This window comes from Chironomus tepperi, unplaced genomic scaffold (assembly GCF_022539635.2).
Source record: "Chironomus tepperi strain 1889 unplaced genomic scaffold, CSIRO-AGI_Ctep_v1 contig_260, whole genome shotgun sequence".
In the NCBI taxonomy this organism is placed as follows: domain Eukaryota; kingdom Metazoa; phylum Arthropoda; class Insecta; order Diptera; family Chironomidae; genus Chironomus; species Chironomus tepperi.
Genome location: NW_027226382.1, coordinates 1085650 through 1113059, shown reverse-complemented (window position 1 = coordinate 1113059; position 27410 = coordinate 1085650). Strand labels below are relative to the sequence as shown.

Sequence of the window (27410 nt, the reverse complement as noted above, 5' to 3'; positions counted from 1 at the left end):
TTTAGTAAGTCAATTGATAATGAATAAGTAATTATGATGAATGATTGACGGTTTTGACATTTTGACCTTAGCACATTGTGAAGGCATAAATGAACGATTTAATTAATTTTTATTGATCCGTATCTGTTGCTATAAAATTAACTTTTGCTTGTTTAACATTTCATATAAAATAAAAATTGAAATTTTATGTGAAAAATTGTGATAAAAAAATAAAAGTTTCACTCTTGATATCCCACAGCAATTTTACCCAGAAATAACATGCAAAACAGCGAGAAGTAAAGCACGTCGAGAGAATAGAAATCACGGAGGTGTTAAACCAACAAACAATAAAAATAGAATGAAAGCGCAGAATTTTAAAATTCAAACGACGAACTTGACAGTAGAGCAAATCTCTTGGATGTGAGCTTGAATGTCAAGTATGGAAAAATCAACTATTTTAGGTTATGCAATGGAATTTATTGTTAAATTTCAGGAATGGAGGTTTTTTAAAAGCTTAAAGTGATTTGAGGCCGAGTGACACAAATGAAGAAAGAGTTTTTAAGGCAGTGGAGGGCAACCTTAAGGTCTTCAAACTTGACTTACTGGACGGTAAAATAGCTCGTGGACGTCCAAAGAACTCTTGGAAGGAAGCTGTCGATAAAGACAGTATTGAGCTTGGTATTGGAATATGCAAGTGGAAACCAACGATAGACCCAGCTTGGGACGACTCCTAAAGGAAGTCTTAGGCAGGTTATGGATCATATTTGATCTTTTCGACCAGAGAAGTAAGTAAGATGGCCAACTTGAATTTTTCGCGGCATATCTTGGTAATATACCTCGATGGAGACCCCACATGGCATACGGTTCATGGTAATTCCAAATTTCTTTAGCTTCACACTAGTGTATCGTGGCATACAGGCTGCCAACGACCTTTTTAAAGCTTGCTAAAGCTCTAATGTTAACACTAAATTGGGGCCACTTCAACTTGGTATTTATATGGACATCATTTGAGCTTCACATGAAGCATTAGAGTCCACTTAAAAGTTCCATGACGTAGCCTTCTCAATTCGATCGGCACAAATTAAAATGTTGCCACCTGGCGACGAGTCGGTCGTATACTTAAAGCCAAGTGGCTGCCACTTGGAGAAAACAACCGGATTTGTCAAGTGGCAGCCATTTGGCTTTAAGTATACGACCGACTCGTCGCCGTGGTGGCAACATTTCAATATGTGCCGATCAGGTTCGTGTCACTCGGGGCGTCCACAGTCATGGATTCAATAAGATAGCCATTAGAATGTTGAAATATGAATTAGAAAGCTTCCGAATTTATCTATGACATTTTTTCCTGCCTTCCGGATACATTCATTTTCCATAAATTTTCTCATTTTCCTTATCAAGCAAGACCAAATTGTCATACGAATCTCAATATAAAGAAACAAAGAAGAAAAGTCAAATAAATGAGTCCAATGATTCCGTAAAAATGTTCATAATCTCAAATATTTAAAACGGATGATAAAAGTCAAAGTCACATCCTCAGTAGACAAATCAATAAAGTCTATCTCTGACTCTCTATTCATCCAATCAGCCAGTTGAAGTGCACGAAAAAAAGGAAAATCACAGAAAATTTATTTAACTTTTTTTTGTTCTGCTTTCTCAATTTTATAATATAATGTCAAGCCATTATCATGAAATTGTCATTTATTATTATTCAACTCGCTACTCTATGTATCAGTCGTGAAGCGTATCGTTAGCTAAGTTGAAATTTAAAGGCAGTACTGCCACAAGGAATGAATGGATAAATGATAAGACGCAAAGTAATACAAATAATATGAATAAGCATCTCTCGCTTTTCCGTTTCCTTTTTGGCTTGCTATTCTTCTCCATCTCATCGATTATCGTTTTATCATTTTCATGGATGTCGATTTTGTTTGTAAATGCTATTGATAGCTGTAAATATACATACTATGAGTTCAATATCGACAATACGAATACAGCATGAGAAAGTGAAATCAGAATGGAAGTTTGCTTAAAACTTGTTGAAAAAGCATCAGTAGGTCAATATTGATGGATATCGACGCATTTTTTTGAAGAATTAATATTGACGTAATGGCGTAATGCCTGGTATTGGTAATTGGAAGATGAAGCCAGCGATAGAGCAAGCTCTAGGAGACATTTAAAGGAAGTTATGGATAACAATTGATCTGAACGACCAGAAAAGTAATTAAGTAGCGTATCATGTGTAGATATGCTAAATCCATATCGTCTTGTTAGAGTGCTTATGTTCCTGAACAATTCAGGAACCAAATTTGAGCTTCGTATCTTCCGAGAAGTTTCTCTTAAGGTCCTAAACGGCTATTCGTCTAAGGAGAAGCTTAAACTAACTGACCAGATATAACTAAAGTTATTCCATACTCTTCTATACCTTACTACACAAGCTTAACATTTTAAACAGTAAAACTGAATGCTAAACCTCATAATACCTCACAGGAAAAGACTAACAAAACGAGAAAATTGTATCTCATCATCGCACGGAAGGAAAAAACCATTTGGATGAGCTACATCGAACCTACACATCATGTGTATCAGTATATTGTGTATATATGCTCATAAAAGCAGAAGAAAAAAAATGTACGAGAAAATGAAATGATTGGACAAGTAATAAAGGATGAATCAGTCAAACGTGATTGGAATTTCAAGTCATGACTGAAATATAATTAATTTTATTCCGATGCTGTCTATAGATTCCATTTTCTCTTTTGTTAAATAAGGGAGAGAAGAGCTTAGGTTTAGAAATGGAAGAAAAAATGTATCAAATGAATCGTTGTAGCCACAAAATTAAACAAATGTTTGTGCCACAGAAAGAAGATTAAAATTATTAGTGGTCTTGCTTTATTGAAGCTTTGGGGATTTTCATCATCATGTTCATTTCTGATGACTTGAAATAATTCAAAAAAGAGTCTAAAATTGTTTAATCCTTGTTATATGGGAAAACTGATAGAGCTCTGTTCTAAAATGAAAATTAAAATCAAATTTTTAAGGAATTGGTTCATTTACGGATGTTGTCTAGTGTTTATAGTAGGGGAGGTACATCCTCCTCCCTAGACGTTACGTAAATTCCGAGATAGATATAAGAGCTCTTAGAGAGACTGACATTGTAAAAAGTTTTAAAGTGGACAGGCTTTGGTGGTCATTACATGTTATCAGAAGACTTGTTGAAACTCCTTTAAGTAAGGTCTTTAAGTCTGATTTTTTAGATGTCAAAAGATCACTTGTGAGTCCAAAGAAGTCATGGAAGAATGCAGTCGATCGAGACAATATTGCATATTGAAAATCTAATTAGAAATTAGAAAGCAGAAGTCATCAATTGAACTAGTTTTAAACGACATCTATAGGAGATCAATTAATCCCTAACAGGCAAAGAACGTACTATTTATAGCAGTATAAGCCTAAAGCATGCTCTGCCAGTGTTCGGGCTTGTTGGGGATACGCCCAGTCAGCGAAGTAATTTTGTAAAGTAAGTAATTCTCGAACGTTCTCTAACCATTTAAATGGACATCATTTGTAAATAATCTAATGGAAATCATCTGAAAATTCCAATTTACGTAGATACTATAAGGAACACAGTAAAGATAAAGAAGACTTAGATCAGTAAAAATCATTATATTTGAAGGGGTTGCATCATAAAGTGTGTTTTGAAGCAAAAGCATTTGTATATAAAGATCCATAAATATTATGAGTAGTAAAGAAATCAAAGGCTTTGACTGAATTTTTAACATCCAAAGAACTTGAAGAATTTTCCCAGAAAATCTCGGCATTTTCCCTTGCTTTAAAACCCTTCCTTATTTCCTAAAAGTATGTTATCGTCTAAAAAATATCTAAAATACCAAAAAATCCATTCAACCTTTGGAAAAATAAGCAAGACCACAAGAATCTCCGGAAAGTTAACCTTCAATCATTTGTCATGAACGGAAGATGAGAAGGAAGGAAGAGACTTTTTACGACACCAGAAAAAATTATAAATTTCACTGTAGAGTAACCTTAAAGGAACTAAATGAAAATTATCATGATGGTCGTGTTCATAATGACTACTTTCAAAGTATGAGCAGCATCCCCTAAAGGGGCAAACAATTTTTTAACATGAAAAAACTTTTTCCTCTGTCTCATTTCTATTTTTTATATTTTACATTCGTTCCATCCACTCACCTACTTCAAAAATGTTATCTCTATTTTACCAACGTATTTATACAGGAATGGGAAGGATGGGGTGAGCATAAAAAGATGAGAGGAAAAAATGATGGTTTTGACATTTTTCTCATTGTTGACTCACCGACATTGAGAGATAAGGAAGCAAAGAAAAAAAGGCATGTGCCCTGTATCATTTCATTATACTTACTATACGATATAAATTTTTTGAAAAAAAATTGTTGTTGTTCTATGTACATCAGAAAGGACTTGACCAAATTATGAGAAAATCCCCACAGCAATAAAGAAAAGGTTTATTTTTGCAATGAGCAAATTTCTGTTATTAAAGAGGGTCCGAACATTCTTTCTCCCCCTTTCTTTTACAGTTTGTACTTGATGGGGTTCATTTATAATGATTTTTCCCCTTCTTCCTCCTTATTTCCATTCATTCATTTATTATTGTACATTTATGGGGATGCTATCTTCTTATTTTTGAGTAAGAATAGTAAACTATACATGCATGTTGCATAAAATCCGAGATTTTATTTCTTATTCCAAAAGCTTCCAGACAGAACGACCAATAACAGTTTGAACCACAACTAAGGATAAATCTAGCTACAAAAAATTACCAAGAAAAGTAAGTGGATGTAGAAATGATGATGAGGATTGAGTATTGATGATCATGATAAGGATGTAAATGTGATGCAAACAATAAATAAGGGATTTATTTGCTACTTGTTTCTGATATCTTCTACATTATAGAGGCGTTAAACTGTCTGATTGATCCAGAAAAATGAAACTTTTGCTTTATTCTCTTTGATGATGAATGATTTTGATTTCTTTTGAGGCATGCTACATGCTTATGTTTATTCCGGAGGTATTATCAATAGAAAAAGGGTTTATAGTCATATCCATTGACTGACCTGCATCAAATGCAATAGGGGAATTTTTAATCTTTAATATGATTGATTGAGAGTCAACAATAGATTCGATATGACTGACTTAACGCAGTCACTAGATTACAAATGAAAAATATGTTTTGACATAAAATCATTAAAAATTGTTATTCTAGATACAATCCCCTGAGACACAAGCATGGGCGCAATTCCCGTCCACTATCCTCCTTCAAAAAATCCCTGACTTCACCCTTGTATCACACATGGCTTCTTTTTTGAGCTACACAGAGTTCATATACCATTTAGAATTGAAATGATTTTTTTAATTGCTTACTGGAACCTCCTTGCTCACTTAGAGACAGGATTGGAAATTAGCAAACGGTTGCTAGTAATAGACCCAGCTTTAGGCCCATCTGAGGGATTTCATTGTTCTCAATTGATCTGTACGACCACCGAAGCAATTAAGTAAGTACTTACTGGAACTATGCTCCAATTTGAAGTCAAGGTTACTACAAAAGGTTTTCCATTTAACTCTATTGCTGTGCACATCATGAAGCGTGAACTTGTTCTCTGAATTTGAAATTCAATTGACATTTTTGGATTACCGCCCTACGCCATGTTGCTTTAGGCAAGAATTGACAGATTTGAATCCCGTACAAAATTAACCTAGAATATATGTGGGAAGATTTTTCTTCTGTCTTTCTGTTTCTTTCTGCCCAAATGCAAAACTACAGAGGACTTAACCCATCATATTTAGAGAGATTTACCTCCATCAGCAAAGCTACTGATTTTGTACAAAATTTCCCAGAAAACTTAAATCTCAGCTTTTGAGAAGTTCCAAGAATTCTATTATAGTAAATGTAAAATGAATTGAGCCCTACCAAGGAAGTACCTTAATTTAAATTTACAATTCAAGCTTTTTTGAAATCAGAAATAAATTTAAATAATTAAAGGTTAAATATTTGAAGCTTCAATTCCCAACTCAGAATACTAATTTAGTCATGACTCAATCCTCAAATGATTTTCTAATTTAATGGCTTTCCAATGAAGCCCATAGAGACAGCAAAAGTTTCCTCACTTATAATTAAATTTCTATGAAGCACATTTTTGATTAATTAAGTCACCCAAAATTTATTTTCGTCTTTCCCTTCTTCTTCCTCGAAAATTTATTCAAGCATTCGCTGTCAAAATTTAAATCCGAGGATTAAAAATTAATTTAAAGAAACAAAAATATTGAGTTAATCTGAAGTAAACAATTTATGAATGTATAATGATGTTGACTTACCTCTTCATGTTCTCGTTGAAATTTTTCCTTTTTCCTTAATGCTTCTTGTACTTTAAGCTACATGATGAGAAACGATAAAATAAAAAGAGTTGGAAGGAAATCGATAAATTTGTCATTAGAAATTCATAAAATAAAAAAAAAATTATCTTACTCGATGTATCGTCTCCTCAAAACTCGGTTGTGGTCCTCCATTCATTTGAAAATGCCTCAGTCTTTCGTGTGTCTGCTGGCACAAAGAGGAAAAAGAATAAAAAAAAAGAAATATTAAACTCATGAATTTTTCATAAATCTTCATCTTGTCGAGAGAGATTCAAATATCTGTGTCCAACCATCTGTGAATTTAAGTTTTAAAAATCTTTTTTTTTTTGTATAATAACCAGAATGAATATACATGTACATTAAACCACCGGCATTTCTTTTGCAAAAAAAAAAATAAAAAATAAATCAAGGTTTAGAAAAAATAAAACAAAAGAAGTTGAATGGATGAGTTATAAAGTCGTTATAGTCAGGTGATTTTGTTGATTGCGCAGTAAACATTTTAACGTATTTTAAGTATTCTTGACTTGAGTTTGCAGGACTTTGGGAGTTTCGACTCTAAACCTCAAAATGGACCGGACTCTAGTAGACCGGAGTCCTACCATCTCTGTATTAGACTTTGATTAAGTTTAAAGTTTGTTTACTAACAGAATCAAATTCAATTAATTGCTAAATGCTGTGACTATGAGCTGTCCTCGGAAACATCCGTCTACTGAGCAAATAACTTGCAAATAACTTTAATTTTAAATATGAATCTAATTAACTAGCATTTTTAGCATGACAGGAAGTGAGGTCTATTTTGCTTACATTTCCATACATAGAGCTGTCTTGGAGAATATGACAGCCTAAGGAATGGATAAAATTGTATTGTGTACCCGAATTGACAAAGAACCGTTACAGCTAGTTATTAACTAGAAATTAACTTGCCTTTAACGAATTATAAAGTATTTTTGTACATTTGGAATTGAACGTTTTGTACCATGTCCTTTAGGGTCTCTAACATTTCGGCCTCTTATGTCCCATCGCCAAAATCAAATCCGCGTCATTTTTTTTTTTTTTTAATTTTTATTTCCTTTCCGCCATCAGACTGACTAAGTTCTCTTTAAAACCGCTCTTTTTTCATAAATTCTTAATCAAAAACATTCTGTTTCCTACTCGTGTTCCTTTTTTTCAGTCATGTAAGAAAATGAAGTCTTTTGTTTATCCGCATGACGAATTACAATGAAAAGTTAAAAATTATGCCATTTTTAATGTTTTCTAATTTAAAATAAAATAAAGTACGAGAGCCATTGTAGATAATATCAAGAATTTTTTTGTCATTTTTCATTTTTGAAAAGCATAAAAAGACAGTGGAGTGAGTGAGATGGGGTACAGAAGAAATAAGATAAGTTTACCGACCGTATAAGCGACGACAAGAGCACAAACAAGATAAAAATGTTGAAATGAGACAGCTTTTTAACTTTTTTCATTTTAATTTGTCATAAAGTATAATTTATATAGCACGAAATTATTATTTGCTGGCTGCGTGTGGCTACTGCCGGCATTTTAGATATAAATGTTAACTTTTTCTCTTGAATGTTGTTTATCGGCATGATTTGCACGAAAGGAACTACTTCAATTTTATTACAAGCTAGACATTGTAGACTAAGAATTCCTACTGCCTATGAGCCCGAGCGACACAGGTGACGTAGGCTCTGTCATGAAACTTTAAAGGATGTGCTAACTGCGGCTTCCATTTTGTGTTTATAAAATAGACTCCGTGGCGCCGAGGAGCCGTCACCCTCAGTGTCTCTCGGGTTGCAGCTTTAAGTTAAAGCTGAGAAGCAAATCAATCAAACATAACCAAGATTCTCTCATAATATTTAAGCAAAATAATTTTGTTTGAATTATCTTGACTAACAATATTTTAGGTTTAATTATAACGACTGTGGGATTTGAGTTTTGTTGCTAATTATTTTGCTTAGATGAAATTATCGCTCTAATTACGATAGGATATTAATTTTATTCAGTATTATTGTCAACAAGTATGATTGCTATAACGAATATTAATTATACTCTAAGGAGCTGTATTTTTAGACTAAAATGATATTCATCATCTTCAGTATTTCGTTAATTATGTATATGCTTGCTTAAAGAATTATTATAGATTCTTCCTTATACAAATACGCCTTCGTCTGTGTCCTAAAATAATTTTGTATTACATGGATTATTCCCGAACAGCATAACGTGTATGCTAAGGAACGGTTAAACGCGAAGTTGCTCTGACAGGACGGCTGATTTAGATCAATTTTTGAAGCAACAAATGCAGTTCATTGCATTCTCTAACAATCAATAATCATACTTGCCTAAATAAATTAGCATACTAATGAGTAAAGTCAATCGATATGATTAAGCATCCTCAATTTTTCAAGCATACACATGAGCATACTCATTGTGTGTTCGGGATTGTGCAGTTCGAGATTGTGCCGCTCGGGATTGTGCCATTTGGGATCGCATTTTACTTTAACTTCTGCTTACATTATTTCTAAAACAAAATATCAAGGATACCTTTAATTCGAAATACAGTGTCTGTGCAAATGCTGTAATGTTCAATTTCATTATATGGACATAAATAAAAATAGAAGAGACAGTTCGAGATTATTTATATTTCATTGACTAAGACTAATGAAGAATCTTAAGTGATCAATATTGGATAGACGTTATTAATATTTCAGAAAGCTTAAGGTGTTTTGATAGATGTGATCGATTTTTGGAAATGAGATCAATGACCTTTAAAGAAGAGAATAAATGATTTTATGAAATTAATTAAGCATGTGCTGGATTAGTTTTAGGATGGTAAGCAGGACTATTAGGGAGGAAGTCACGAGTCAATCAAATGTAAGAACAAATTTCAATTGCTATTAAGCAGCGTAGACCAGCTGGTGTTGCTGTGGTATGACAGCACTAAGCCATCTCATATCGCAAATGAGCTACTGCTTCAAAGTACTTTCCACTTACTTGATCTTCTATTTTTATATTTCCCAAATCTCTCCATTTCCGGAAATAAAACAGAAAAATATTCAATTTAGCAGCAGAAAATTCATTTCCTGATTAAGAAAAATCATTCCTAAATTGTTCACAATTCTTGATTAAACTATGTCCAAAAGTATATCAGCAAGGAATCCTTATTTTTTATTTCGGTAATCTTAATGAAGTAGAAATATTTCATCAAGTTTATCACTTAATCCTCATTCTTATCAAATTATCTGGCCCACTTAACTAACTCATTCATTTTCTCTCTCTCACTCACTCTCCCTTATACCTCAATAAAATAACGAACTAACAAAAGGGAATTTTTTTGTTCTGCAAGAAATGTTTTGATGATTTCTGTATCTGTTTATTTTCTTTGTATTTTCTTTTTTCCTTTCCGCATCAAATCATTCTCATTCAGTTTTATCTCTTTCTACATCTTTGTCTTCAATGGATGCCACCACTTTTTTTTTCCTTCATGTCATCTTGCCATTTTTATTCTTTCTTTTTTCATGTCTTGATATAATCTTTAATTAAAGTACATGGAGCATTCTTTTAAGCACAAAAGAAATTAGAACGAAAAATCGGCGAGAAGCCTTTAGTCTTCGACTTTGTCGCCATTCTCATTCCCATCAACATCGTCAACCATGAAAAGTGAAATTTAATTTAATCTTGTTCTTCATTAGCTTTCTGCCGATGTTATCAAATTAATTAAAAGTCAGCAGGAATAAAGCTACAAAAAAAAAGCGGTGGTGGTTTGATGCGCGGCAGTTAAAGCCGATTTTTTTTCATTTCATTCATTTATTCAATGATCCACACTTACTCAATTCTCTTTCACTCGTTAGCTGTTCCATTATTAATATATTTTTGGTACTCATGGCACAAAAGGTGCAGATTTTTTTTTTTCACTTTCAGTGAGCATTTTTTAATGGAATTTTAAATTATATTTTGTTCATTCATGCTCAAGGTTTCAACAATTTTTTTTATTCTGCTCGTTCATTTTTTGTCATATTTTGATGGGTTTTCATCTAATATGAATTGTTCTTGGTTGTAAAATGTCTGGCTGTTACATAACCTTCATACTGTTATACTATCAAAAATTTAACAACTTTAAATTTTAACAGTTAAAGCATGGAGAATACAGCTTTAAAGGGGAAAGTTAATCAAATTTTTTGTATATTTTGTCAAAGCATGTCCCAGTGCAATGCAAAGTAGGAGAAGGAGTTCATGCAAAAGGACTATGAATTCAGCGTGAGCTGAAATAGCTGCAATATGGAAGCATTTGATTGATTCTTTTAGAATCAGCATCCTCTTTTAATGTGTTTCTCTGATCATGATTCTTTGTTTGTGGAATAAACAGGTTCGAAACAATTTTAAATGACGAAGTAACTGAGTAATAAGCAAGGCCTGTCTGGATGCAAGTGTCATGCAACTGAATAATGTTGTAACACAGGTCAAGAGAGCTAATATCCAACCCAATCTACTTTAATAAATAACATTATTCAATTCCCTAGGGGATTTTCCTAGACAAAAGCCTAATATCCTTATAAATATTTGAATTTCATGAAAAAATATCATTTGGAACAATGGATCTGAATGGGACTCGAACGTATATTTAACGAATTCCGGTTAGATGCTCCTATCCTTGAGCAATTGAGGGTTATTCGACTGTATCCTCCTTACTACCTACAGTTTCTGAAAAATCGCATTTTATGTCAAAAAGTGCGGCTAAGCGGTTCACAAAACCGCTTCCAGAAACTCTAGATACACCGATTGATAGACCATTACATGAGTCTTACTCCAACACCCTGTTTACAAGTGTTCGTCCATCAAGCAACTAAAGAACTGCGTTCCATTCACTTTCACCCTCAAATTTTCTCAATATTCTTTTACACTTTTATTACGTTGGTGGTAAATTTTCATCACAAAAAAGAAGTACAAAAAAATTTTCACTTCGTTGTATGAAAAGTTTTTTAATCATCATCCGAGTGAATAAAAGCCTTATTTTCAAAAAAAGAATGAATGGAAAGAACGAGCAACAAATTTTTTTTTATGAATGACGAAGGAGAAATTATTGGAGATGAATATTTTTATGTGTCGACAGGTCTCCTTCCTTAAAAATGTAAGTTGAAATGATGATGTGATGAAAAAGTTAAATGATGAATTTGAAAGCTTATTGAGTATAAGATGAGTGCCAATATATTAAAGGTAAAAAGATCATAAGATGATGGAATTTAATGGAACAAATTCTAAAGTAAGGAAGTAAGTAAGTGGATTGCTTTAAAAGAAAAGAGCAATAATCGACTGTGATGTCGTCAGCATGGTGCGGCTCCTTGTCATATCGACAGCTCTATACAGTGAGAGTCTCTGGTGGAAATTGAACTCACGTACCCACAACTGAGACTATTGGCTAATCACTCGACCACAGAGGCCTTACTATTGCACTGGCAGATTCGTCTCTTTATGTATACATGTCCCGACACTCCGGTTCCATTCTGCTCAGACCCCACAACAGTAATAATTATTTGAGGTTCTTTTAATTGACGTCCATCATAAAACTCCAAAATAATCTGCCATAAGAGTAATCCATACAAAATTAGTTTGTATGGAATGTCAAACAGTTGTAAGCTTCCCAACCCCTAAAAGCTAAATGTCAATTCCGAACTATCTTTAATCGCACGTATTTCATGAATTCTATGTCCGAAAAAGTTTTGTTGTTACATTCTAAAAATACTATTTAATTTAATTTCATCAGGAAGTCCATTCATCTTGTCCACCCATCCAGTTCTTAAAATAAAACATCTTCAACCACAAATGACTTCTTATTTCTTTGCCTTAGAGTCAAGGTGACAACTTCATGTTTCATTCATAATCCACCCTTATGTTTGGCATTAAGTCACTACAATATAAAGTCATTCATCCACCTTCTTTTCCTTTATTATCATCCATAACACACACAGAGATATCTTTACGTTTAATGTTTATGTGAAACGATATAGAAAGAGATTCTCCGTACACAAAATAATACTGTCGCAATCACTTTCATATTAAGTCTACATTACAGTCATCGGTGTAAGTGAGTTTGCAGTAAATCCTCTTCTTTTTTTTCCAGTGCATCTATCCTCTCTATAATACAAACGATTTTAATGCACTTTTGAATATGTGATGTTATTTGCGACTACTTTATGCAGACATTCTGTCTCAAGAGGCTCTTTTTACACTTTTATGTTCTTTGTTACTTTTCTTTTTATATGCCTCACATGACTCATGAATATAAAAAATTATTCTGTTTTTTTTTTTTGAGGTTGAGTGCAAATGTCTGGATGATGGTTGGAAACACAAGTGATGATATACTTGTCAACTTACCTTAATTTGCGCACCAGCCGATGCATTTTGATTTGCTCGTCTATTAACAGTCTTTAATCCCTCTCAATAATCTTGCCAATGTTGTTCGTTTCTTATTTGCCTCTCGACCATCTAGAAAATACAAAAACAACAAAAAAATTTATATAGTCAGTAAATTCATAAATCAATCAGCCGAAATCCAAAACGAAAAAAAAAGATTAGATTGTAGATCAACAAAAGAAGGAAGTAAAAAAGGAAGGAAAATATAAAAAAAAATAAGAGAAGCAAAACGATTGAAATTGAAATAAGAAAGGAAGAGAATAAAGAATATTGTTTAGACAATCAAGAATGTAGCTCCATTGCCTGCCTTGAATAAATTTTTTTATTCTTTTCAACAGTCTTGACATAGGAAAGGAGAGGAATTTTGGTGGTTTTTTTGCGAATGTGGCGCTTTAAGATTAAGTAACGGAATTGGTTCTGATGCTTCTACAGTAATGGCTATTTTGGTCTATTTGAGGATTTTTAAGGGTTGGTAAAGCAGATGACATTGTTTGTAAGATGCTAGATTAGAGTGGAATCGGGGATATTGAGCCATATGCAGCTAAATTTGCCAACTTTGTCAGTTTAAGAGTGAGGCTTTTATGGTCAAGTGACTAGGAATCTTTAACATCCTCTTTTGTTTTGAACGTAAGTTCGAATCTCAGATATGATAAGACTGTGTGGCAATGCTCATCACATTACCAGTATTGACAAATCGGCTAATTATTTTACTTGCCCTAATTGCAGAAATTGCTTAGTTTATCAAATGTCCGGCACTAAAGCGGAGTGACTTTAACTAGATACCAGGTCTGGTTTAAATCTAGCAGCGTGACTCTGACAAGACTTCGGTTTAAATTCAACATCATGATAGAATTAAGCTCTGAATTTAAACAAAATGCAGCACCAAGTTAGATTCTTGGCTGCCTGATACCGGATTTTGGAACGATTTACAGGCTTGTGCCATTCAGGTTGATCGCAAACAGAAGATCATTTACGCATGGATTTAGCCTACTTAACAGACAAGCATGGTTCAGAAGTTGCAAAAACCTCCAAATCTAAATGAACAACTTCCCATCCCTAGAATGTTACAATAAAAAATCGCTCGAAAACGAATAAATTCATCTCAATTTTCGCACACACAGATCCCTTATAAGCAAGAAAAAAAATCATTGAGAGATGAAAAAAAAGAAGTTGAAATTCATCACAATCAATGCACATATTTATTTACTGCCTTCTGCTGTACACATATACATACATATATGATGATGAAGACGAATAAAACAAGCTCCATTAACGATTCTATTTGAGTAAATAAATCTTTTGAAAACCCAAAAAAAAGCATATATATATGCTATATAATACGAGAAGTATTTTGATTAGCAATGAAGTACGAATAAGAGAGAACAGAGACCCCGTGGGGAAAGGAAAAAGAAACATTGAAGCGCATACAGAATGAATCAAGTAAGTAAAAAAGAAAATAAAAGTTGCTGATTGTGCTGATAAATTTCAGTGAATATTTACTAAACAAAGTCATTGCGATAGCTTGACAAGAAAATTTGGCAGCCGCAAGCAAACCATTTTTTTGTTGTTGTTGTTGCTCTCCTTCCTCTTTTGTTCGTATGTATATCAAAATCTGAATGCTGAGATTAAATTGAAAAGAGCACAAAAAGTACACGAACGAATAAGAAGGAACGAAAAATGTTTTGTAGAAGCAGCAGAATTTAAGCGATTCGCTTGAGTTTCTTTAATCTTGAAAGGTTGAAGATTTTTTTTATGAAGGATAAAGGATTGTGTATTTTATATTAAGATATCAGATTTCAGTACGTCTTACTCAGTCGTAAAAATATACGATTCTATTTTTAATTAGCAAGTAATTAAAGTTCATTCTGTGAAATTCTTTGCGAAATATCAGCCAACAGCATCAGAATCATAAAGTTAATGCTCGTTTTTAGACTAATTTGCTAAAATTTAGGATTGTTATTACACTTTTTGAAGCTATGATTTCATTAATTTTTGTTGTCTTATTCGTTATTCTTATAAATGTATTCTGGGAAGTGCAATAAGAGTATTTGATATTGCTTTTATTATAAACAGAAAATAAGTAAGCAAGGATTGGGTTATTTCGATTTTCACGTAGAGGACTGTTGGATAGCTACATAATGCGAGCATTCCCCACCCCCTTAGTGAACGATAAGTAGCTCAGTTAGTTGTCCTGAACATTACATAGTAAGTACGAGATTTTCAATATTGACCCAAAGATTTGGAGTTCGAGATGCAATCTTTTAGACTAGGATATCCGATGTCTCGACTTCCATTGATCATTTTTAAGATCTCTATTCCAGCACCGGCGTCAAACTCTTAATAAGTGTTTCTGATATTTCCGACTTGGAAAGCATATAAAGTAGAAATATCTGAACATCCCAGAGATCGAAGTCACTAACGTCGGCGGCTTCGATCTCTGGAATATCCAGACCCAGGTCAACTTTATTCTAGTCTAAGGCCTGATTCAATAGAATCTGCCTTTGAACTGAGTCAATAAGCTTGTTTGTAGCCGGATTTAATCAAATCTGTTTTGTGAAACTGAATCATCAAGCTAGCCTGGAGTCGGATTTTAAGCAATTTTTATATCTTGTAGCTCGTTTAATCAACATCATCAATAAGCTAACTAACTGTGACTTTATTATTTACAAAAATTTAATTACATCATAGTCTTAGTCCATCCATGAAATAAACACAAAAAGTTAATAGAAAGATCAAAGAAGCTCAAACAATTATTAGAACAATAAGTTCCTGTGATGTAACCCGAAAGTTCAAAGAGCTTTTTATTTTAAAATCTTAACTAATGTCTGAATTTAAAAATTATTTCCGACTCTCCTTATTTAGCAAATTCCTATCAGCTATTTAATCTTTCTATACTTTTCCTCAACTTCATCATCCTCGACCGTCTTAACAAGGAAAATGAAAAGAAAGGAAAGAAATATTTATTTTTCGGGGTTTTTCATTCCTTTTGTTGTGCGAAAGAAAGTGCTTAAGTAGAGATTTTTTTTATGTGATTTAATCAGTATCAAAAGTGAAAGACAACAGAGGATAAAAGAAAGCAGAAAAACGGAGAGTTTTTCCTCAACAGACTCATTACGCTTATTGTTTTTCCTTCTTTTGTGCCATTTTAACAATAACAATGCCAAAGTGAAATAAAATGCCAGAAAAATATTTTTTGCCACTAAATTTCTTATTTTTAAGATAGAAAATAAACATAAGGCATGACGGGGATGGTAAGAAGGCATTTAATATTAAATAGCGGAAACAGTTTTTCTTCCCATTTTTCCTTCTTTCCTACAATTTTTTGAAGACTCGACAAATTTTGTCAATAAAAAAATTTTCCTTTTTTTTTCTATTCATTTCAGCGATAAAAAGCAGCAAACAAGCATTTGTTGTTGATCGTCCACTGGTTGAGGTCTGAGGAGGAAGTAGAAATATAGAAGAAAGCAAAGGAACTGACTTTTATGGAATAATTTCTTTTATTTTTCGTTGCCAAAAATATTCTCTTTTTTTTGCTAAGATAGCACATAAGTTAGTGCCTGCGCCAACAAATGGAAGTTAGTTTGTCAAAAATTTTATGTAATCATTTTCAGTGGAAATGCTGGCTATATTTTCATATTTTTTTGCTCATTCTAAAAAGCGTTCATGTTTGCAAAAACGTATCCTGAATTTTTAAATTATGTACGGCACATTGGCTGTATGTGGAACTACTAATACTTAGTTAATTAGTAAACCTGAATGGAAAGTCAGAACAGCACAGAATGTTTGTTAGGGCCACTACATTAAAGGTAAAACGCAATGCTATCATGGCGACATCGTCACGCCTGATTCTGACATTTTTGAGACTCTCCGCTTTGTGCTACTTAGGGGAGATGTCATTTTCGACTAGTTTTACGTATGGTAGTTAGGACGTCCAGTGTCGTCGTGATCAAAAGGGTTGAAGTGATCAAAATGGTCAAACATGAGCAATATTGATCAAAATGACCATTGATCAGTTCCGAAGCCTTGATCGTGATGTGCGAAGCTAGTTCTAGAGACGACAGAAGGTGAAAATGATGCTGGATGCTGGCTCCATCCACAGACGACTTTACTAAAGTTCCAAATGGTGAGAAATGATTCAATAAATTAATCAGTTCCTCGAAACGTTCATTCCATAACTCTTTACTTAAATGCGCTCAAGCCACTTCATCCACAAGAAGCCTCTCCCAAAAATTCTTTGTTAGTCTTACGCGTAAAAAGCTCGCGGGTAAATTTATGCGATTAAATTTTCTTTTCCCTTTTTTATTTCTGATAAACTAAAGAAGTAACAGAAGCAGCATCAGAGGCAAAAATGAAACAAGAAGAAATGAAGAACGAAAATTTATTCTGATTTTTTTCTCCTTTATCTCTCACATTTTATCTCTACCGAATCTCCGCTTTTATTTCCACTGGCAATGGCATATATATATGTTCATCCACAAGAAGCCTCCAAAAAATTTTTGTTAGTCTTACGCGTAAAAAGCTCGCGGGTAAATTTATGCGATTAAATTTTCTTTTCCCTTTTTTATTTCTGATAAACTAAAGAAGTAACAGAAGCAGCATCAGAGGCAAAAATGAAACAAGAAGAAATGAAGAACGAAAATTTATTCTGATTTTTTTCTCCTTTATCTCTCACATTTTATCTCTACCGAATATCTGGTGCCCATTATAATGGCATGACTTGGTCACAATGGATGATGCGAGATAATGAGAAATGAAACGGAGGACTGTAAATAATCTGTGCTTGTAATATGTACGTAAGTGAGTGAGATAGGTAGGTGCATGAATTTATAACATGTTTGGGCAATAACAGTAGAGTAAGAGGGACAGAGGACCATGCACAGAGATAAATATTTACGAAAAAAAAAGAAAAGAGAGCAATAATAATCACATAAAGTTTACGATATTCATAAATTTATTAATAATATCGTGATCATAATGGGCAGTATGAGAATGGATAATGGTCATAGAATTCATATGCATAATGATATTATGTGTTAAATTAGGCATTAATCATCTAAATTTATAAATTATTTCACAACACGTAACCAAAAAAGAATAAGTACGTAAAATCTGTATGTACATACCTGCAGGTGGAAGCTCATAAAAATATGCTGATCGTGGACTTAAACAGCTGTAAAAGATATAAAGAAGACATTGTTATTCATTAATTATTTCACTGACATTCGTAATAAATAAAAAATATTGTGTGCATTGCTGTTGGTTAACGATCAACAATATAATTTACATGTAGCCAGTCTTTTTTTTCTGTAGCAATTAAGCAGGTTTTATTGATGTAAATAAAAATTGATTAACTTGAAAATGGAGACTATCGTATTATTGGTAGTCATAACTACACATTTATATTCATTGGATTAATATTTCATTAAACGTAATGGATGATTAATAAATTTTATGATCACATTTTACAATTTTTTATTTTCTTGTGTAGGAAGAAACTTTGTAGACATTCGAGGAAGTTTTGATGGATTCAAAATAATTAACTGGTTGGAAAATTCAACATGAATAAAGTTGATTGTAATTAATCGTACATTTAATAGGCTCTAAAATGGGCAGGACACCTTGTCTCCACCTAGTGAAGCTCCCATTAATACAGCCTGATAAACATTCATGTCTGACTTTGAGGATGGCAACAGAGCACGACGACAGCCAAAGAACTCTTGGAGACTAGTGAGGCTGTTGATAGAGACATTGAAGCATTTGATGTTGGGTAAATGGCAAATAGCAGTCAGGAATAGAGCCTGTATTAGACGCCAACTGAGAGAGGCCATGAATCACGGACGATCTTGTACGGCTAGCAAAAGTAAGGAAATAATTAAATTTAAGGGTGTTTTAAGTCTTTAATGGTGCGTTTAGGTACCGTAGTGGTTTATCTGTACCATTGAAACATGTTCTTAGTCTGTTAAAGTACGTAACATAAGAATTTGATGTTTTGACACCCAACCTAAGAACGTTACGTAATAAGTGAACCTCCATTGTGTATTTTTGGAACAGCTGCTTCATGGACTTTTAATTACACTAATACAGTTATCCATCCAAAAGTCTTTCAAACTTCACAAATCGCGTTTTCAACACTTTATAGCAATTCCTGTCGAAATCTACAATGTTATCAAAAAAAAGTAACATTTGCACTAGTTTCCATTTATAATTCTAAAATACAAAATAGCATGAAATCAAAAATTAAATTTTATGTTCATTAGCCGTATTTTACACTATCATCGTATCGTGCAGTTCAAATCGTGACTAACAACAATGTTGCTAATTTATATTTTTTTGTACATTCAATTTCATTTCATCAGCTTAATGATATTAATGTGGCTCATGTTGAATTGATATATTTGACATTATACAATGTTTAATCTATCGTGATTCTCCAAGCCCAATTGAATTATTTCAGTGACTATTTATATGTGGAAATTGAAATATGTTTTTGGACTATCAACAAATCATTAAAATTCAATAAAGAGTGAATGACTTTATTTCACTGTAAAAGGAAATTTGCTTTGGTGATTTCATTTCTTTGAGAATCCACAGAAACAATACTTGAACTATACTCTATGATTCACTCCTATGTCACAGCTTGATTTCAGGTGTGTCGAGAAGCATTGACGGCAGTACTCGGTAGTCTCGGTACAATCAAGAATTGTCAAAAAATTGGATATGCTCAATTATATTGATTTAGCATATTCATTAGCATGTTCATTCAGATGAGTATGCTCACTGTCGGTTAGGTCCTGTTCGGCACACTCTAAAATGTTGCAACTACGGCTGCGTGTCGAGAGTTTATTTAAAACCAAGTGGCAGGTAATTGGCAAATTTGATTGTATTCGCCAATTTAGTTCAAAGCATACTGCCACCTCATCGCCATAGTGCTAACATTTCAATATATGCAGACCGGGTTTCCTTTAAACATAAATTTATTTAAATTAATTAACCATAAATCAAAATTATTCAATCCACAATTCCAAAACACATTAAACACCAATAATTAATTAAGTTATTTTGCACTTTTGTTGCTGTGTTGGACACCAACTCTTCCGATTTTAATTAATGGTTAGCACTAATATTTTGAACAAGCCAATTTTGTAGGATGTATTATAATCATTGTAATTAAATTATTGCCAGTCATAATTTATTTATGAAAGGATTTTATTGTGGTTTGAGCTACTTGGAACTAAAATTCATTGAGGTTATTTTAGTTTGTAAAATTATGGCTATGATGTCTGGAAGCAGAACATTGTCACATAGCAAGAATCTCATTAATCATCCTCATATGGATCCATTCATTAAATTAATTTTAATCTTATTTTAGGTGGAATCAAAATATTCATTGAAATGCCGGTAATTCCAGCTCAAATTTAATTCATTAACCAAATTATGAATAGAAAATCATCTCCATAACTAAGCGAGACAGATTTGAAAATTAAACAATTTAGTTCCTCTGTTCCAAAAAAAAATTCTTTCGGTTTTGTGTACATTAATAAAATCAAATTTAAACAGCCGTGATACATAAATATCCTCCAAATACTTCCTCATTATTGTGCATTCAATGTTCAGCTAAAATCTCGTTGGGTGTGACAAATTTGTATAAATGATTTAGAAAATATTAGTCGTAATGTGTGGTCATAAAATCTTTTAATCCTATCCGAGCATGAAATTTTTTTCCTACATCTATAATGCATTTTCGATACAGGTACACTAAATAAAAAACGTTAATTTCGTCATGGGGACTTACCTTTGCTGCGTAACAGGTACATTTGTTGAATTATTTGGTAATGATTGCTGTTGTTGTGGCATTTGGCTTTGCATTGATTGTAATGTATTACGTCCGACCCGTGAGGCAAAGCACCCATAGCCGAAACCATAAATTTCATCCTCCTCCTTGTCAGATAGACAACTTGATGGCTAAATATAGAAAATTTAATCCATTTTATTGTCATGTTAAAGTAAAATCGAGTGGACGAGCAAGCAGCATATCATGTAAATGTAAAGAAAGGGATGAAAAGAGGAGAGTTAAAATGTTTGTCGTAATTTGTTTTCGTGATTAATGGATGTGACACAATGAATAAAAAAAAGAAGCAAATACTCACAGAATATTTTCCCGGTACATAAATAGGTTGACTATGACTATTTGGTAACGTGCCAATTTGATTGGAATTGCCTCGATGGCCTCGACTCATACCCGGATAATGCTTTGGACTACGTTGTGACCACGCCCTCTGTCGGGCATCTTCAAGTGATGATAAAACTTCATTAAATGGTGCCATCAACAATTCACAATAAACAGATGCTAATCCATCCAAGTGTCCCCTTCCGCCATCCTGTACATGGAAAAAAAATAATTGAAAAAAAAGACAATGAAATATTAAGTTTGTCAAATGAAATTTGATATCATTTTGTAAGTATATATTGCATCAGACATTGCAAATTCAATGACGAGACAAGACTCCTTTCTATTGCAATTCTTTTGTAATTACCCTCGTCATTGCATTTGTTCTTCAACTTTATATATAACCCATTGAAATATGAAGTTCAGTTTCTAATCGCATGTTTTTAGAAATAAGTTGGTGACTGTCCTGAATGTTTTTAGGAATTTCAATTTAAAATGTGTTTGTAAGGAATTTGTTCGGAACCTTAATGTTCTAGAGAAGAAAGTACACTTTCCCGAGGGACTCAATCCCACGTCCTCTTATCTGAGGGCTACTGCACAAAGGAGCGTGACACAAAGCATTCTAAAACCATCTTCTATTAGCAGTGCTCAATACACAGCTCTTATCGTTGTATTGGACCAAGTCACAAAATATAGATGATTGGCTTTGAAATTAGGTTTTAAGCTACATGCACTAAAAACCATGACAAGTCATGTGACTTTCTTGATGAAGCTCAAAATACCTAGCAAAAGGTCCACGAGATTAAAGCGCCATGGACTCACTTCACCTTAAATTCTCAGTTTCTTAACTTAAATTACTCCTTTTCTTTCACTCTTATTTATGCTGCATATATTTTCAATGTCATACCACAATGCAATTCCTCAATCATACATACGTGAACTAACGTACATACATGTCGCATAACTTCAAACAATGATAATATATATTCTGTATTGTTTATAAAATTTCCATGCTTTATGAGCTCTCGTTCCATTCATTCATATGACAGACATATCAATTTACATGCGTTAGAGTAAAACTCTTTCACTTCTTCTTCTTCATTCTCTCCCCTTTCCTTTCCATTCTTTTTAATTGCTTTTTTTTCGCAAACATTTTAATTCACATCAAAGAGCATGTGTATATGTAGTGACAGTAAGTATGTAGACTCATGTACTCAACAAACGCGTGAGAGTTTGAGAAGTTTAATTGGGAATAATGTACATGAAGGGTTTTAATTTGACATGCGACATAAAGAAGAGGAAGAATAGAAATGTAGGGCATATTTGCACAAATGGTTGGCATTGAAGGTAATAATCACAAGATAGGGGTTAATTATGCGAATTTAAAGAAAAATTATTATTGTATTTCAATATTGGAATAGAAAGAAGTTTATCAAAAGGAAATGACAAATGCCGTTGCGTGCAAAACAACAAAAGGAAACGACTTTGTGTTGTACCCTTAAATTTTTTTAAATGGATATGCATTTATTGAATGATTTTCAATTTGTTATAACATGGAACCGACGAACGTTGATTGGTGAATAATTTTCGTAAATTTTTCAATTATTTTGGAAGGCACTCATGCATAACATTACCATAATGGCAGCTATTTCGCAGACTATTAAGTCATCATGATAAATGCAGTAAATAAGACGGTTGCTCTTGATGTATTTCCTTCATAATTTTTATGATTTTCGAAATTTTTTAATCTGGAATCTGCAGTAATTTTTGTGGATTATTGTGCATTAAAATATTCCGTGTTAGCGTCAGGATTATCAGATCATCATAACTTCTATTCAAATAGATTTGCACTAATCATTCATAGAACTAAATCCATATTGCCCTAGATTCTAGATTCCAATATTATTGTTCATTCTCTATTAAATATTTATAAAACATAATAAAGTTCAATAAATATGATATTTGTTGGAATAATAAAGGCATTTCCATATGCTTCATTTGCTATGTATTGATTAAATTATAAATAATTCCTAATTCCAATCTAGATTAAAGAATGAACTTTAGTGTTATATAAGTAGAGCAGTGGTATTCTATTATTTTAGCATTATCGACATCAGGGGAGTAGCCAGTATGGATTTTGCATGAATTGGCATGGACTCCAAACAATTGAGGATTGATTTATGACAATTTCTGCATTTTGGTACACAAACGGCTTAGAAACGACTTAAACATCGATTGAATGAAGAATTCAGGCAATCATGAGACAGTATTGCTGGTTTTATGAAGTCAGGAAGCCATGATCATAATTGATTTATACGGCTCGATGAATACCCAATTTTAACCATGTTCACAAAGCTGAGGCTTGATTTCTCACCTGTTCTATTCCATTTGCATTCCGGGATTAAAGCTTGTATATTATTGAAAATGTGAATGTCATTATTAGCGAGCTTAAGCACAATTTGCTCATTGATTTCCAGAAATTTAAATATGTATGTATATGCTTAACATTTACCGGAAAGCCTTGAAATATGCGAGATAAATAAATTATTCAAAAATGTTATTGTCAGTCGAGTAGACTAAATTATGAAATATGTTCTTTTTGTCCTTTCTTGACAATTTTATAAAAAATTATTATTTTCATCGCCTACTGTTAGTAAATTCATAAAATTACGGTGCATTAAATCCGCATAAAAGACTGTCATAAATTGCATAAAAGTGTCATTTATGAAATTGCATTTTTTTTTTGTTCATATACAAATTCACATTCATAAAATAAAATTGCAAAATGAGTATCAGTGGCAACAACACAAAAAAAGGAGAACAAACAACATAAATTTAAAAGCAAAATGACAATTTAAATTCAATTAAATTAACACATCAACTACACAAGTTGGGAATACAAAGAGCAGAAGGAAGAAACAGAACGGAATATTTTTTTTTTCACTCTCCATTTGCATGTTTGCACAAAAATTTATGGCTCAATTTTCACCGCCATCAGATGCAATCATGCTACAATTTATTTTCAGTGTGCACATAGACAGACATATATTTATATATAACATGAATTGTGTGGCATGAGCACAGGATATCAGAGTGCAATTTTTAACCAAATAGATTTTTTTTTTCAATTTCACACAGCAAGGAACGATGAAGAAATGGGAAAATAATTTTCCATTGTCAGCTGATGCTGCTTTTAAGAAGCAACGAAACATGCAACAGAAAATAAAAAAAATTATGAAAATTTCATGTTATAATGTGAAACGTTGGACAGATATATTGCATGTTTGGGAAGCACAAAAATGAATTATTTGTACAATTTTTATATCTCTTTAAATGCTTCAGGAATTTTCTTATTGCATTACTTGATGCTATATAGAATTAAACATGAGATCAGTCATGATGGTTTTTAAAGGATGGAAAAAATGTACATGTTTATTTAGGGTTACTGTTGTCTTGTTGTGCTTATCTTTGTAGAAATTATTATTATCCTAGATAAAGTAAACGATTCTTAAATGGATACATGAGAAGGAACGGAGCTTTAAATTTTATATAAAAATAATGAACATTCAGAGTCTTATTCTTTAAAATGTCAGAATCTAACCCTAAAAGACAATGAACATACTCACTTAAATATTTCATAACCATACTCATGAGCATGCTCCTTGAATGGTCAGGTAGTTGTGCTTTTTGAATTCTTTATTCCTGCTTATATTATCCAAACAGCACAGCATATTAACAAAAGCAGCGTTAAGTCGCCGCATTGTGCCTCTCGGGTTTAATAGGAAGGATACCCTACCAACTTACTCTACTCCAAGGAGAAATTTAAATGTTGGCTTTTGGTGTTAATAAAGAACCTTAAAAGTACTGAATTTGCTGGGAATAACCATAGTTATAGAACTCGAAATATATCACCAATAATAACTCTGGTGTCTGAGCAGAGTGAAATTTGAGGAACCCAACCATATATAAGCATATGCTCCCCATATCTCACTAAGGATTCCGAATTGTAACGACGTATGTGATTCGGTCCCTACTGTGAAATCTTAACAGAAATGCTGTCGATATGATTACCAACTCGTGCTTCAATATTGAAAAAATTTAAACAAATTTTATTATAATGTCAATGGCTTAGTAAATTTGTATACAACTGAGAGAGAACAACAAATCTAGTGATAACACATAAACCTATTGATACGATAACCTTCATGATTAGTTCATTTCTTCTCAGCTTTAGTTCACTTTTCATCTTCGAACTGTTTACTTCACAGTCGAGTTAGTGGCAAATATGAATATTTGCGAGGAATTTTTGAAAGACTTTAGAGAAAATAATTTATCGGGATGGAAGGCTGAGTGTGAGTGTTGGAAATATCATATAAGGTTCAAAAATAATAAACTTGAATTTTGTAGTAACATCAACATTCGCGGACTTTAAAACAGAAAAATTGTATGGCAATTCCTACGATTTCGGTGATTTTGACAAATGCATTAATTTTGGACTAGATGGAAATGAAGGAATTCAAGGAAAATATTGCTCAGTTCAATATTATTCAACATCTCAAGACACAATATCAGTCATGCCTAAATCAAGCTTTTTCAATCAAGGCTGGCAGGATTTAGACTCAAGATTTGGAGGTGCTGTATGTATTCCATCAACCTGCAATCCTAATACTTTAGTTCCTCAATTGATGGAACATATTCTGAATGGCACAAAGTACGTTATGTCTACTGACTATGATCAAGATGAATTTTGTCAAGTAAAGAAGCACTTCCTGATGACAACTTCTGGAGTTTTTGGAATGTCAGTAATTTAAAATTCCCAATTATTTTCATGCTATCAAAATTCTCTCAGATCTTTCGTTCTTTTCTTCATTATTTTAGCTATTGTAAGCACTATCAAAAGCTATCGGAATCAAGAATCAATCTATTCATCATTTTCTCTGACTAGAAACCTTAAAAATTTAATCTATGATGAAAATAATGATGATACCATTGCATATCTACGAGGAATCAAGACAATATCACATTACGTAACTGCTTTTATTCATATGATACTTGCTAGTCTTTATATACCAACAAGAAATTCTCAAAACATTCTTGCATATCATCAAGGAGAATATGAAATGGTTATATCACAAGGTCCAGCTGGAACAACATTTTGTCAAATGATAACAAGCTTCTTATTGACGAGAGCACTTTGGAAATTGTTGGAACTAAAAAGGCTAAACATTCCAATGATGTACATTTATCGATATTTAAGAATTGTTCCATTATTATTTTTCGTAATGGTTGTTGAGAGATTTATCATGCAAGGTTGGGTATCGGAATTTATTGAAGCACCATACTTCTTTCCAAATCAATTTACAAAAGCATACAAATTATATTGGCTTCCACTGCTTCAAATTCAAAACTATTTTGTTGACCTCAAAGAGACTGTAAGTAATTTCGAGCTACACAAATGGGAAACGTCTCAATACAGAAACTTTAGAAAATTGACATTGATCCTTTACGTCGTCACGCATACGTACATTCATTAATGTTAATCATATGCTCGCCAAAGGAAGTATGATTCAAATATTTGTATCCGTGACGGAGCTTCAGAGAAGTGATGAAGCCTTAAAGAAGTCGAAATAGAGCCATAAAGTAGTCACAACAGAGCCTTTTCCATTTTTCGCTCGGAATGCTCCTGCTTAATTTCATTAAAATTTCATAAAATAATGAATTTCTTAAATTTTTAGTTCTTGCCACCATCATATTATTTTGCTGTGGACTTTCATTTGTTTATGCTTACACCATTTGTTGTGTTCCTTTTATGGAAATGGAGGAAGTCAAGTTATATTGTTTTTTCATCGCTTCTTGTGATTGCGTATGCCATCAATTACTCATATATCATTGGGAATAAAGAATATTTTCAAAATATGAAGTAGTAAGTAGCTGATAGTAGTTATTAAGGCCCTAGTACAGTACACTCAAACAATACTTTGCGACACACTAGTGACTCATATGATGCAAAATCTGTAGTTGTATCTTGAAAAGTATGGCAACATCCAAAATTCACACTAGACATGTCACCCTCGAAGTAGTTTGAAAAGCACTGTCCTAATATAAAACAGATTGGTCTTAAAAACTCTTTTAAAATTCCTAAATTAAATGTTTGAATGACATTATATCCTGATCTATTTTTAGCCTTTCATATGAGGAGAAAACCCTATCAAGATACATTCAAGAAACTCAATTCGCGTTACCTGGATGGATTTTTGGAATGATGTTTGGATACTTCACTATTACAGTTAAATCTGTTAACATTGACAGGGTATACTATATATTTCTTGAGCTGGCAGGTTTATGTTGGACTAGCTGTATGTCTAATGAAGGCTAATCGCATTTAATGAGTACTAATTGCACCTGGATGACATACAGTTGGTCCGATATAGCTTTGACAATCGTTATTACC

The 27410-nt window shown here is 32.8% G+C and overlaps 2 protein-coding genes across 2 annotated transcripts in view; one reads left to right on the top strand and one right to left on the bottom strand.

Moving 5' to 3' along the window:
* LOC139091684 (dentin sialophosphoprotein-like) overlaps positions 1–27410 on the bottom strand; it is a 95983-nt gene that overhangs the window by 23012 nt on the left and 45561 nt on the right. The window contains 7 exon segments of the mRNA XM_070641834.1: positions 6343–6399; positions 6494–6565; positions 12754–12813; positions 12815–12864; positions 17916–17962; positions 20585–20754; positions 20940–21170. Coding sequence (XP_070497935.1) covers positions 6343–6399; positions 6494–6565; positions 12754–12813; positions 12815–12864; positions 17916–17962; positions 20585–20754; positions 20940–21170 — 687 coding nt within the window.
* On the top strand, positions 22291–27335 carry LOC139091711 (uncharacterized). The gene is made up of 5 exons (XM_070641870.1): positions 22291–22306; positions 25337–25757; positions 25809–26391; positions 26695–26882; positions 27143–27335. Exons 1-5 carry the CDS (start codon positions 22291–22293, stop codon positions 27333–27335), a joined length of 1401 nt encoding a protein of 466 aa, XP_070497971.1.

What these genes read in the sequence shown, in the direction of transcription:
- LOC139091711 (XM_070641870.1), top strand. An exon ending in ACTTCTGGAGTTTTTGGAAT is followed by an intron (nt 25,758 to 25,808) that starts GTCAGTAATTTA and finishes AAATTCTCTCAG; the next exon opens with ATCTTTCGTTCTTTTCTTCA. An exon ending in TTGTTGACCTCAAAGAGACT is followed by an intron (nt 26,392 to 26,694) that starts GTAAGTAATTTC and finishes TTAAATTTTTAG; the next exon opens with TTCTTGCCACCATCATATTA.